The sequence below is a fragment of the Chinchilla lanigera genome, unplaced genomic scaffold, assembly GCF_000276665.1.
Source record: "Chinchilla lanigera isolate Chin_1 unplaced genomic scaffold, ChiLan1.0 scaffold00123, whole genome shotgun sequence".
Taxonomy (NCBI): Eukaryota; Metazoa; Chordata; class Mammalia; order Rodentia; family Chinchillidae; genus Chinchilla; species Chinchilla lanigera.
This window is the reverse complement of record NW_004955524.1, coordinates 488,593-503,419: the sequence shown is the minus strand read 5'-3', so window position 1 is coordinate 503,419 and position 14,827 is coordinate 488,593. Positions and strand designations below refer to the sequence as shown.

Genomic DNA, 14,827 nt, shown 5'->3' with positions numbered 1-14,827 from the left:
CTCAGGTCTGTTTTTTAGCCAGTACCATGTTGATTTTATGAAAGTAGTTTTGTAGTATAATTTCAGGTCAGGGATTGTGATTCCACCTGACTTGTCTTTGCTGCCCAGAATTGCTCAGCTATAAAGAAAGATAAACTCAAGGCATTTACAGGTAAGTGGTCACAACTAGAGACCATACTCATAAGTGAAATAAACCAGACCTCCATGTGTAAGCAACGTATTGTCTTACTAGTGTAAGAACCTGAAAGAGTGAATAAAAATTAGAAGGTATGATAGACATTGTGAAATGAAAGGAAAATACTCAAAAGTAAGTAGCAACTGGGGTGAGGGAAAAGAGAAAAGAAAGACAGGGAAATTATGTGTGTATGTATATTCAGGATAGCTAACATAGTTGTACTACTGACTTCTATCTCTTTACTGAAAGGAACAGTTAATGATTACTTATTTGATCCATCTTGCATATCTATTTGTTTTCCTGAGAAACCACTTTGAAGATATAAATACGTAATGCAACAACCATTGTTAATTTCCTATCACTTTGTCTGTAATTCAGTATTGCTTGTATTGTTCTTATGCTATTTTGTAAATGGATGTCTGTTTGTTAATATGTTTTCATTCTTTTATTTTTAAAATAAAATTTAAAAAATATATATTAACACTGACAGTGCTGCAGCAGTCTAATGAATGAACTTCTATTGGTTATTCATGCCAGTGATTATGTGTTTTAATGGAGGAAAGAAAACTGGCCAATTGCTACTAGTGGGTGTCTACATCATTTAGATTAAAAGAGCAAATAGAAATTTTGTTTTCCCCTATCTGGCTGCTACCATTGCTGCTTGTATACCATTCACCAACAAAATGTTTATAGCCATCATTTTTGTGCATTGTAGCTGCCTCAATTATAATACCAGAGTTGTTCACTTATAAGAACTAATCATTTCTCAGAGTTGTGAAGACTGGTACATCCAAGATCAAGGCACCTACAGCTTAAATGTTTATATATTAAATTTCTATGGTTTATGCATATGCCTTCTAGTTGTGTCTTCACAGGGTAAGAGAGGATTTGGCCTCTTATAGATGCATGCATCTCACTTATAAGGGTTCTGACCTCATAGCCTTATTCATATCCAGTGTCCCCACCACCTCATACCCTCATATTAGGAGGTAGGATTTAACACATAAAATTTGGGAGAGATCATCCATTGAAAGCACAGGTCAGTTATACTAGGTGTATAATATGTTGAGCAGTGTTGTGGTTTATATGTGGCTTAATGTTTCTCCAAGGATTCCTATGCTGATAGCGTCTCTTCACTTACCTCCAAGCTTATTGCACTGGGTTCTTGAAAAATCATTGTCATATTCAGGGAAATAATCATTGTCAGGGAAAATACCTTGATGTACTGTTTTCCACCTCCACTTACTATCTCACTGTTTAGTATACTTCTGTCCTCATTGGTCCTCTGTTCTAGAAAACTTAAATATTCTGTGGGATTTGATGGGATCCATCTCACCTCCCTCTGGCTTCTCTCTGTGTTCTAGACCTGCTTGCTTTGGATGTGGTTTTTAAAGAGTAGAATTATTCCTCTTGCAGCCACATCAAAGTTCCAATCCTGTATTCAATGCCCTGTGAGTATACACTTAGAAAGTGAGTGCTCCCTACATGCAGTACATTGTGTGCACATCAGACTCTTATATCCTTCTAATGACCTCATAAAGCCCAGTTCTATTTGATGTATTAGTCCTGCTGAAGCATTGGAGACTAAGACAAGTAAATGTGTTTGATTTAAGAATGAGTTCATGGGCAGGTGTCTATAGTTTTTTCTGCCAGCTGAGAGAAGAGACTAGAGGAAAATATAAGTAAGTATGCAGAAGACCAGAAAAGGTGTTGAGTTTATGTGTCCCTATCTTGAACTGTGGTGAGCTGACAGATTTGGGACTCTGTGGAATATGGTGTGGACAGTGTAAAATACTGCACCCAAGAATAGAGGGAGTGAGCTAATTTTACCCATAACAATTCTTATAGCAATTGCAAACAAAATTATTCTAAAAAATGTATTCCTTGTTCTTTCTAGATTTAAAACCATTCCCTATCCAGAAGTTACTAGGTTTCCCCCCGGATTAACCGTATTATTAGTCCATAGTGTATAGGACTTTCACTTGGGGAAGTGAAATACTAGAAATGGTAAATATGCAGGGCCCAGTGAACCAAGACAGGAGCGGTTTGTGGTGGAGCCATAAGGTCTGGTTGGAGTAGGGCAGAACATGCATTGGCAGAACCTGGGTCTCCCTGCCCCAGCCGAGCAGTATTTGTTTCTGTGTGTCAACTGCTGCTGGCATACCCTTGGACCCTCTGGACCCTCAGGGCAGGAGTGAAACAGTTACCACGACCTATACATCCTGTCCTGTCCAAGTGAGGGAACTGCAGCAAGGCGAGAGCCCTGTTTTGGACTGCTCTACCTGCAACCTCACTTCTCACCACATGGTGCAGTGACAGCAGGAGAGCTGTTAGGAGACTCCTCATGTGCAAGGCTTGTGTGTGTGTGGGCGGCTCAGTACTACGATGGGTGCCCTGTCTTTTGACCCATGTGCACAGCCAGTGTGATTTATATCTAAAATGTGCCCCTTAGGGGCTGGGGATTTAGCTCAGCGGCAAAAGCGCTTGCCTGGCAAGCGCAAGGTCGTGAGTTCGGTTCCCGGTACCGGAGAAAAACCAAAAAAAAAAAAAAAAAAAAAAAAAAAATGTGCCCCAAACGTGTCATGAGGTCAGAAGTTGATTGGATTCTGTGGGCCCTGTGCTCAGGTATTCATCCATCCACTGGTAAGTTTGATAGCTGAATGTGTTGTTAGCAGGTGGGGCCTGGTCTGAGGGTCCTTGGTAATATTACTTGGAAAAGTATATTCTCATCTTTAGCTCCTCCCATCTCACTCTGCTTCCTTTCTGGATGAATTGAGCAGCTTTCTCCACCATCTTGGTTTTTTTTGGAGCCAGTGGATCATGGACTAAGGCTTCAGCCAAACTAATCTTCTCTGTTAAGTTGTGGGTGTTGGTATTTTGTCCAGGGGATGTGAAAGTGACTAAGCCATCTGGTGATGCTCCTGAACTATAGGCTTCATTGTGATGGCAGTGAATTCCTAAATTTCCAGAAACTTCCCCACATGGTCACAGTTACTGTAGAGTGTCTGTAAAGGTCATGAAAATCTGAAGAAAAACAGAATATTGTTGGAGATAAGGCTTAGTGGTAGAGTACTTGCCAAGTATGCTTAAAGTTCTATGTGGAACTCAACAATAAATGAATGAATAAATAAAAAATAGCAAAGTAAATAGGTCCCCATGCCAAGAAAATCAGAGGGGATATCTGTTTTGGAAAGGAAGATGAAGACAGTCCTGCAAAGGACACCTTTTAGAAGGTGCTGCCGCTTGAGCCCACACTGAGCATCTCTTTGAAGTAGGGCATTCAGATGTCCATGTGATTGGGCACTAGCAGAAAAAGAGATGGGCACCTTTCTCAAGTAATTGCTGTAGTTCTTGGGTTTCCAGACAATATTTTAAGAAACCGAATGCTGAATGAGGCAGGACTTTGTATAAAAGCAGTGCTGCAGTAGTGGTAAAGCCCCAAATGCTGTGCTGCAAGCATGTCAATGGTTAGGCACGAAAAGTTGCCTGTATGGGAGGAGGAAAGCGGAGTAGATACGAATGGAAAAGGAGGGAGTGATGGAGAGTGACAGAGTCAGCTCCGGAATCACAGGTTTTTCCCTTGAGGTTGGAATGTTCTTAGTGTGACACCAAAAGAGAGGCTCTGTTCTGGCTTGGGTTGAGTGTGGGTATAATATCCCAGGCCTGAAGGAAAAAGAAATTTAGAAACAATGTGAGACTAATAAGTCCTTTGTTACTCTGATGAGTCCTCATCCTTTTTAAGGGAAAATTGGAAATTAGAAAATTGCACCCATCCTTGTTGTGGGTTAAAAAATTGTTTGGACAGCATCACTTAACTGTCATGGGAAGACTACACAGAATTAAACATTAGGCTTCCTCCTTTTGCTCTTTAATGAGCTTAGTTGAAGTGTTCCATGTCATGAGTCTCGATCTTTTTCCCGGAAATATGGGTGTGATGATTTAGGAGGCAGTGACCTTTAAGGATGTGGCTGTGAACTTCACTGTGGAGGAGTGGGCTTTGCTGGATTCATGCCAAAAGAAGCTCTACAGAGATGTGATGTCAGAGACACTTCAGAACATGGCTGCCATAGGTAAGGAAGACATCACTTTCTAATTTACATAATTTGAGAGCATTGATTCTTGCTCATCAGTGCATTTTCATTAATTGGGATATGAAAACATTTGGATGAAAATTTCTGGCATGTTCACATGATACCATGAATCTGTTAATTTTTATACAATGTTGTAGTAGCTTACTATATTTTTGTTTCTACACTTTAGGAGAAAACTGGAATGACCAGCAAATTGAAGATGAATGCAAATATTGGAGGAGAAATCTAAGGTAATTGTATTCAAAGAAAAAGAAATGTTTCTTAAGAGTCAGGGGCTGAGTACCAATTCTGAAATGACATAAACTACAAGTGAGATCAATTTCAAAATTATTTAATTTCAGAAACTCCTAAAATGCATACAGTTTAGTCTCTATAATTTAGCAGTTGAATATCTGAAACATTCTAATATTAAAAACTTAGGACTGACATACTATAAATGACATTATGTAATGTATCAGTAAAAACAAATTTTGTTCCATGCTCAAAATTATAAAAATGTATGAAATCACATTGAGGGATTGGCTATGGGTGTGTATTAATCCAATTTTGTGTTTAGACTGGGGTTGAAGTTTAAGGTATCCAATCATATATACATGTATTTTATAAAGACCATATGCATATCAAACAATTTAAAGAATATTGTCTGTATTTAAATGTAGTATACACATTCAGTAATTGAAAAATTGCTAATGTGAATATATTCAAAATGTAAATAACTGTCACTGTTTTGATAGTAGCTGCTTTCATTCAATCCTCTAAAGCATTCAGTCCATTCTTTCTCCAAAGTTATTAGAAAACATCTTATATTGTTTGTGGGAATATCATGTAGTATAGTTGTGGAAATGTCCATGGAGATTCCTCAAAAACGTAAAAGTAGATATTCCCTTTGGGCTGGGCATGTTGGCACATGCCTGTACTCCTAGCACTTGGGAAGCTGAGGCAGGAGGATTGCCACAAGTTGAAGGCTAGCCTGGGCTACACAGTGAGTTCAAGCCTTGCCAGAACTACATGGTGAGACCCTGTCTCAAAAAACTAAAAACAAAAGAACAACAAAACAAGCAAACAACAACAAAAATTTAAAAAATAAAAAAAGCAATTTCATTTGGTCCAGCGATATATCCCTCCAAAATTTAAAGTAATCATATTATAGTGGTAGAGATGTCTCCCCACATATGAATGGATTAACTAAATATGAGATATTCCAGATATAGTGGTGCACATTTGGAGTTATAGCACTGGGGGAACCTGAGGCAGGAAGATCAGATTCTCATCCTTACCATGGGCAATTTATGACTGATGAGACTGTCTCAAAATTAAAAATAAGAAAGGCTACGGATATAGCTCAGTGCTAAGACACTTGGTTATTCTCCAATAAAAAGTTGTATGTATGTAGAATTGAAATATATTTGATAATTAAGAATGAAGCAATATCATTTACCAAAAATAGGTGGATCTTGCATCCATAATGTTAAGTGAAGTAAATCAGACACAGAAAGTTCATTATCACATGGTATATTTTGCACGACAAACCTGAAGTATTAAGGAGTAAAATAAAGGAGATAATAAAAAAGAGAGAGGCAGACATCTTGGTAAAGATGAAGAGGTTCAGTGGGAGAGAGATACAGCAGCACTGCGGACAAATGGGTATCAAAAATAATTAGCACATGGTATACACGCATGCAAATTGAAAGTAAATATGCTTTGCAAACACATCAATTATATGCTCCCAAATGAATAATACTTTTTCAGTAAAAGACGTTTTGAAGCCATCCTCCAGAGTGTGGATTAAATTCATGGTCAAATATGCTTAAGGAGCATCACACCAAATCATCTCCTGGTAAATCATTAAAAAGGAGACACTTATAAACGTGATTGATTTTTATTTTATTTTATTACTTTTACAGAAGTGAAGAGGTAGAAAAGTGTTGGGAATGCAAATTATGCTGTCAACATAGAGAAGTGTTTGTTTGGACTCCAGATCCTCATATGAACATGCAACCACTTGGTACAAAACCAGCTGAAAACCTTGCTTGTAGAATTCCCCTGATGAGTCATTCATCATTAAATGTGCCTATCCGAACTCCCACTACCCTTAAATCAGGGGAGAATCAGGTATTTGAAGACAAGGTTTCCAACTCTAATGAACATGGGAGAACTTGCAGTAATTTCCAGACCCTTCAACAGGATGCAAGAATAAACCCTGAAGAGACACCCTGTGAATATAAGCAATGTGGGAAATCTTACTCTGATTGCACTGAAGGAATTCACATTCAAGAGAAGCCCTTTGCAAGTAAGCAAGATGCAAAAGACTTCAGTACACTCAATTATTTTCAGCTTCCTGAAAAAAATCACAGTGCAATGAATATTTCTGTATATACTCAAGATGGAAGAGCTTTAAATTTTCACCACAGTAATCAAATACATGAAAGGGATCACAGAGGAGAAAAACCCTATATATGTCAACACTGTGGGAAAGCTTTCACTAATAACTCTTCATTTTGTAGACATGAAAGAACTCACAAGGTGGGTAAACCTTATGTATGCAAGCAATGTGGGAAAACATTTCTTCATTGTAGTTCATTATGTAGACATAAAAGAACTCACACTGGACAGAAACCGTATGTTTGCAAGCAGTGTGGGAAAGCTTTCACCACATCCAGTCATTGTCAAACACATGAAAGATCTCACACTGGAGAGAAACCTTATGTATGTAAGCAATGTGGAAAAGCATTTCCTTATCACAGTTCATTTTATAAACATAAAAGAATTCACACTGGGGAGAAACCCTATCTATGTATGCAGTGTGGGAAAGCCTTCACTAATTCTAGTTCATTTTGTAGACATAAAAGAACTCACACTGGAGAGAAACTCTATATATGTAAGCACTGTGGGAAAGCTTTTAGCACACATGGTTGTTGTCAAATCCATGAAAGAACTCACAGTGGTGATAAACCCTATGTGTGTAAACAATGTGGGAAAGCTTTCACCACACACATGCAATATAAAATACATGAAAGAAATCACACTGGAGAGAAACCCTATGTGTGTAAGCAATGTGGGAAAGCTTTCAGTACACTCATTCAATGTCAGAGCCATAACAGAACTCACACTGGGGAGAAACCTTATGTATGTAAACAATGTGGAAAAACATTTCCTTACAAAAGTTCACTTTATACACATAAAAGAATTCACACAGGGGAGAAACCCTATGTATGTAAGCAATGTGGGAAAGCTTTCACCACTCATAGTCATTGTAAAATACATGAAAGAATTCACACTGGAGAGAAACCCTATGTGTGTAAGCAGTGTGGGATAGCTTTTATCACATTCAGTCTATGCCAACTGCATGAAAGAACTCACACTGGAGAGAAACCCTATGTATGTAAGCAATGTGGGAAAGCTTTCAGCAGACACAGTCTTTGTCAAAGACATGAAAGAACACATACTGGAGAGAAACCTTATGTATGTACACATTGTGGAAAAACTTTCAGGCAAAAAGGTCATTGTAAAATACATGAAAGAATTCACACAGGGGAGAAACCTTTTGTGTGTAAGCAGTGTGGAAAAGCATTCATTGCACAGAGATATTGTCAAATACATGAAAGAAGTCACACTGGTGAGAAACCCTACATGTGTAAAGAATGTGGGAAAGCTTTTACTACACGTGGTCATTGTCAAAGACATGAAAGAACTCATCGGTGCAATACATAAAGGAAAAACCATACAAATGTAAGAAGAATGGGGAAGCTTTCACCACACAGAGTGAATGTCAAATACATGAAAGAAATCACACTGTGAAGAGACCTATACATCTGATCTAGTCACAGAAGCCTTCAGTTATTCCAGGAATCATAGACATTAACAAAGTCACAGACAATTAACTGTGAGTACATAATGTGACATGCTTCCATGAAAGGATGCACAGTGGAGAGAAGCCCTTTGTAAGGGATATGGAAAATCTTTAGTACACACAGGTATTAAATGTATAAAAGAATTCATAGTGGAGAACATCTGAACACATGTGAATCATGTGAGAAACATTGTATTTTCCCCAATACATTTACATACATGAAAGAATATGCATGGGGAAAAGCCATGTGTATCAGGCAGTGGTTACTAGAGAAACATTTAATACAAAATATACAAATACATTGTAAAGAAAAATTTATAAGATTGGCTTATAATGGCCTCCCACAGAGTCAGGTATGGTAGAGTGCAAAAAGTGTCTGCACATTAGAAATTCAAAGGATTTTGTCAAGGGCATGGATCTCAGTGTAGTGTCCTGTGCAGATCCATATCAGGAGGCTGAACGTTCTGCACTGGAAGGCTGAAGTCTGGACTGGAAGTGATGAGAGGAGGAGCAAGGTCAAGGTGAAGACTGGAGTTCCTCCAAAGAAATAGAAGGAAGCCTTCCTTCTTTGTTTCCCTTTTATACCATCCTGGTCACAGTTCTCCCTAGGGTGGATTTTCTGCATCCACAATAATGAATGCAGAGCCAGTTTAGGTGGGTGTTTCTTACCCTAGTTGACACAATCAGTTGTGTATCACAATGCACCCTTTGTCACCTTGACAACCAGATATGTTTTTCAAACCATAGTCCCAGATACAAAGACAAGTTCATAATTAGGCCTAACATGTTATAGCTATGTTGCAGACAAGCAAATACACTGATTCTCTCCCCAGTGTAGAAGGGAGGTTTTCTTTGTGTGATGCTTATTCCTAACATTTCATAAATTGAACCTTTAACATAAGTTTAACAATATTTGAGAAACTGTTAAGTCTATCAACATTATGTTACACTGGAAGAATATTAAGAGAGGACTTACAGCCTTTGTTTCTGTGACTGATCAAGGGGTCACAGCTGGTATTTAGAACTAGTTTGTACTACCCATTCTGTATTCCCTTGGCCTTCAGCAAGCACCTCAGCAGGTCTTGGTTCTGTCCCTGGTGGGGTAACTCATTTTTTCATTCCTGAGGGTTCTGGGCAATTTCACATTCTGCTTGGATTGATTCGTTGTTTCTCTATTGACTTTAATAACAGCTCATGGTAGTACTAGTAGGTGACCTCAGGGACCTCCTGAAACTCTAAATATATTCTTCCTTTCCTCATTGTGGAGTAACAGTCCTATTTCCTCTTGATAATCTGGGTCAGGACCCCCTGCCAATGCTGTTATTTCCTTTTAGCTTGCTTCCTTAGAGGCATGAGGACAACAAAATGCCCAGGAAAAAAATCTTAGCCTTGTGTTCTTTTTTTTTTTTTTGGTTTTTCTCCGGTACCAGGAACCAAACTCATGACCTTGCGCTTGCCAGGCAGGCGCTTTTGCCGCTGAGCTAAATCCCCAGCCCCTTAGCCTTGTGTTCAATGGTATCATTGTTGTGCTTCTTGGAGCTAAAGAATGGTAGCATTGTTGTGTCTTCCCCTCTTGAGCTAAGATTTCTAAGCCAGCAAAGCATATGAGCATGGGAACAGGAAGCCAAAGTTTTGCTGGTAGATCACTGGGGGTCATGTTGAGTGATTATTCCCAAGTCCAGTCCTTGATTCCTCACCCATGAATTCTTGGTGTTGATACACAGGGACATATAGTGTATGCTGACTCAAAACATATACAGCCTTTATATCAAAACATATAGTGTATGCTGAATCAAAACATATGCAGCCTTTTGAAGGACCTAAGCCCTATAAGCTGTTGTCACCTATCTGGCACTGTACCTGTGTCCTCAAAAGACCATTCTACCTTTCTATCAAGCCGTTTCTAGATGGTGAGGATCATGGTAAGACCAGTGAGTTCCATAAGCACAAGCCCATTGCCTCACTTCTTTTGCCATAAAATGTGTTCTTTGGTGTTGTGGGTTGGGGGATATTTTTGCAAGGGAGACAATATAATACAGGACACATTTTATAAGATTATTTAAATAGTGACCCAAAGAATCATATACAAGAGAGTGCAGGAAATCTGTCCACACACTAGAGACTAAGAATCCAGCTGAGGGCCTCAATCTTATGGTAATGTCCTGCAGGAGTCCAGCTGAATACCTGGAGCCCATAACAATGCCTCCCATGAATCCAACTGGAGGCCCAGAGCCCATGACAACATCTCATGCAGGGCTGTTTCATGGGTCTGTGCTGGGAAGGCCCAAAGGTCAGTGGTAGAATCTGGAAAGTCTATGCCAGTGGGATGAAGGTTCTGTGCTAGCAGGCTGAGGGATCTGCACTGGAGCCAGGAAGTGACATGCAAAGTAAAAACCACTGTTCACCTGAGAAGTACCACAGCTATCCTCAGCAAAAAGTGAGGTCCTGAGCTCCTCCAATGATCAGGAAAGCTGAGTTCCCATCAGGGAAGCCAACACAGCAAGCTTCTTCAGGAGGCAGCTGTGCACCTTCTTCCCCTCCAGAGCCAGGATGCAGTGTTCAGAGTGAGGACCAGAGCTCCCCCAAAGTGAACTGTTGGTCTCAGGGCCAACAAGGTCCTGAGCTCCTCATAGGATGAAAATAGCCAAGTTCATCAGGAAAGCCAGCATGATGAGCTCTTCCAAAAGAACCAACAGCTCCTTACAGTTTCTACCAGCTCCCGAGCGCCTTTCTCTGCTCCCAAGAGCGAGCCTTTCTTCTCCAAGTCTGCCTCTTGTGCTGCTGGCATCAGTCCCCAGGTGGGCCTCCCACACCCAGCACCATGCTTACTCAGTTCAGCTGGGGGTTATAAGTTGACCGCCAGTTGTCAATCCACTACACTTGGTCAGAAGCAATGCTGTATGGAGTTGCATGGCAGTGGATAAGGCATTCTTGAGTTCATGAATGGTTGTTTTGCCAGAAGCATTATATGGAGAGAAGGCAAATCCATATCCAGAGTGTTTATACCAGTAAGGACCAAGTCCAGTTGTTTCCATGATGGAAGTCGTCCAACATAACCTGCCACCAGGTCACAGGCTGATCACCCTGGGGAGTGGCGCCATAGTGGGGACTTGGTGTTGGTCTCTGCTGCTGTCATATTTGGCATTCAGCCCACTGGACTCTTGCATTCCTTGCTTGGCTCCACACCAGTGAGCTAGGCTTCTTACCCACTTTAAAGTTTAAGAATAGGTTGAGATCATTTCAGCCCCAAGATCTGTAATCATTCACTTTGCTGGATAAAACTATGATTACGAACATCCATAGTGGGTGCCTTAACCCAGCATTTGGTTTATCCTGCTCACAGTGCCAGTTCTGCTTAGCAAAAGTGGCGCAGTAAACACTTCCATTCCACGTCTGGCTCCATACCAGCAAGCCAAGATTCTTACCCATTTCAAGTTTGAGAATAGGTTGTTTTGTCCCCATTTGTTGTACTAAAATTTATAACAATGTTTACTAGATTTAATGCAAGATACACAAATAAGAGTTTCCAGATTAGCTTACAATGGCTGCCCACAGGGTCTGATGCACAAGAGTGCGAAAGGTCTGCACATTGGCCATCCAAAGGTCCTGTCAAAGGCCTGGATCTGAGTGCAGTGTCCTTTACAAGTCTGTACTAGGAGGCTCCAGGGTCTCTGATGAAAGCAGGGATGATTTCCAAGGTGAAGGCAAATTCTGGAACTCCTCCAAAGGGACAGAAAAAAGGCTTTCTATTTTGTTTCCCTATCTACTATTCTGGCAAAAATCTTTTATTTTATTTATTTATTTTTATCCAGTACCGGGAATCAAACTCATGACCTTGTGCTTGCCAGGCAGGTGCTGTGCCGCTGAGCTAAATCCCCAGCCCCTCTGGCAAAAATCTTATGGTGGGTCTTCCACACCCATAACTATGCTAAGCCAATTTAGCTGGTTGTTTCTTACTCAAGTTGAAACAATAATTTGAATATCATGCCATGTGTGTATTCAATGTAGAAAGTCCTTCAGTTCTTCCACTTGACTCGAAATAAGTGGGTTCACACTGGAGAAAGACTCTATGGGTAATGTGAGAAAGCGTTATAAGGGATGTACACAAGTTTTCAGTTGTCCAATATGCAAGAAAACCAACTGGATCAAATCCCTGTGAATGTACAAAGTTCTCATTTGTAACTCATATTTTCAAAATCTTTTAAACATTTCTCATATAGTGCAAGATGTCAATTATTTTTGTGTAGAATGCTCAGAAAATACACAACCATAGGATATATCCTAAAGTATAAAGATAATGTGATCATACATAATTCGCTCTTAAATTAGTTCTCTGGATTACATATTTGCAAGTTCATTTTTCAGAATAAATATTGTGCTGACATAATTCTGTTGTATAAGCAGTGATGGTAGAGTTTCATATCAGGTTTTAATCAAATTAGGTAGTACTATTTTGTACCATGTTAGATCCAGACATAAATGAACACATATTTTTTACATGCCAGTAAGGTTAATATTTTTGATAGGGTTTGGAGGGATGTTTTGTTTTTCCAGTTGTGAGGCAATTGGACACTAAAAACTGAATTTTCGCTAATTGTCCATTGCCTTCTATTTTCCACTGGCTTCTATTTAATTCTTGATCCATATGCTCTATTGTTTCCTTCTCCCTAACAAAAGAATTTTTAAAAATTAGATGTTGTATTTTATCATTCTGATCTACATTTTTAAGATTTCTGTACCTGTGCTTTACATAGCATTGAACTCTTTTCAAACAACTTTTATATTACCAGATAATATATTTTCCATATCCTGTGAAGGTATCTGTACTTATCTCAATGTAATTATAGATTACAACCAGTACATAATTTTGCCTGTTTTTCTTTGATGTGAAGAGCAATTATTAACATGAGTATACAATTTTAGGGGTTTTTTTTAACCACATAAAATTTACTCTTACTTTTTATGCTCATATCACTATGATTTACTTCTGTGGTAATTTTTCCATCCATTATCATACCAAAAATATATACTACTGTGGATCCCCCACTGCCAGAGACCAGCAAGACTATACCTATTTTCAAACAGGATATAATAAATTATACTAATTAGTCTGTCCACAAGCTATAAATGGTGGTATGATTTGTCAATAGAATGTACTCAAAAAAATTTTGATAGTGAGTTTATTTGAGAATGATTTCTATTCTTTGTAATGAAGCAGAATCCTTTATTCCCTGATGCTGCAAATAACTTTTGGTCTTTACCAATAATTCTTCTTTGAACCTAGGAAATTCAAGTAATAACACAAAGGAGAATCTAATTCATGATGAGTATCAGTTTAGTAAAAAGGGGAAATTTACTAATTTTTTTTTTTTTTTTTTTTTTTTTAAGGATAAAAGGAGGGAAACATTAACAGACATACAACATTTTACAACATATCACAAGCACAATACAGACAATACAGAGTTACAAACAAAGTGGTAGGGAATTAACAATGGTGATTGTATTACATATTGATATCTTCAAAGTGGCTTCTCATGAAAACAGATATAGACATGCAATACTGGTCAACCAAAGACTCATTGACAGTTTCTTTCAGCATAGAAACAGCAGATAGAAGAACAATTGAAATTTACTAATTTTAATGGTTGAGACTGTTGTTTCCCCAACTTTCAAGATAATTTCAAATAATGCCCTTTTGTTATCATCAATAAAGACCAATGCATAATTGTTGAGGTGAGTGATACACACTTTCAACCACATAAGGGTTGTGAAAGCCCTCAATGTGAGACCCTCGCTGCAATCCCTTTATTTGATGTTGCCTTCCTAACACTGAAGGTTTGTATAATCTAGATTGTTTTCCCCTTGAATGCAGAAGCTGCAGTTCCCCTGGGGTTATACTGTGGAAAACCCATGGTAAGGTGAAAACAAGTGCATTTAAGGCCAGTATGCCTTATCCTAACCTAACATAATTTTTCTTTGACACTTAAATTGGCCATCAGGTGGGCAATATCATCAAAAATCGTGTATTTTATAAGGAAATGTGAAATGTCACATAATTTATGGAATACACTACACTTCAGGATACAGCATCAATTTTTACACCATTGAACATGTGGCTAATTTCACTGCAGCTCAGTTCTAATTCTTACCATGTCAGAAATTTGTATAGTGCATACTGATGTTCTAATCAGAGGTGAAGTCTTGAAAATAGATATTCCATCCTGAGCACATTTACTTAGCCAATATCTTAGCATCAAGATTCCTTTGATCCTCGTGTTTCCTGCTTGTAATCCCATAAGGGGGAAGGTAGGATGAGTTAGGATTGCACTACGGAAACAAACTTGGGCAGCATAATGAGACCCTGCCTCCAAATAGAATATGAAAAGCTTGCTGATATAGTTTAGTGCTTTAGTACACTTGGGTGAAAATACTGTGTTTTAATAAAGAACAATAAAACTCTGTGTTGAATGTATTTGTTCAGTATTGTTATGCTTAATTCACTGCTCATAATATATGATTATGTAATTGTTAGTATTGCATTTCATCATTGCTTTTGTTCCCCAAGCTTTCTTTCATGCTTAAAGGAATGTCAAACACAGACGATATTGGCATTTGTCAAACAAATCTTAGTGATTACTTCTTTCATGGTGATGACACATATGTGCATTTTTCTTTGCTATGTCACAAACATGAATTTCAGAAATGCCTCAT

The 14,827-nt window shown here is 38.7% G+C and overlaps 2 protein-coding genes across 2 annotated transcripts in view; both read left to right on the top strand.

Moving 5' to 3' along the window:
- Positions 1 to 9,376, top strand: part of LOC102019632 (zinc finger protein 14-like) — an 11,885-nt gene extending 2,509 nt beyond the window's left edge. Inside the window, 4 exon segments of the mRNA XM_013507329.1 lie at positions 4,119 to 4,245; positions 4,436 to 4,496; positions 6,171 to 7,971; positions 7,974 to 9,376. Of these exon segments, the coding sequence (XP_013362783.1) occupies positions 4,119 to 4,245; positions 4,436 to 4,496; positions 6,171 to 7,971; positions 7,974 to 8,087 (2,103 nt within the window). The 3' untranslated portion in view covers positions 8,088 to 9,376.
- LOC106146311 (vomeronasal type-2 receptor 116-like) overlaps positions 1 to 14,827 on the top strand; it is an 84,585-nt gene that overhangs the window by 2,421 nt on the left and 67,337 nt on the right. The gene's annotated exons all lie outside the window — the stretch shown is intronic.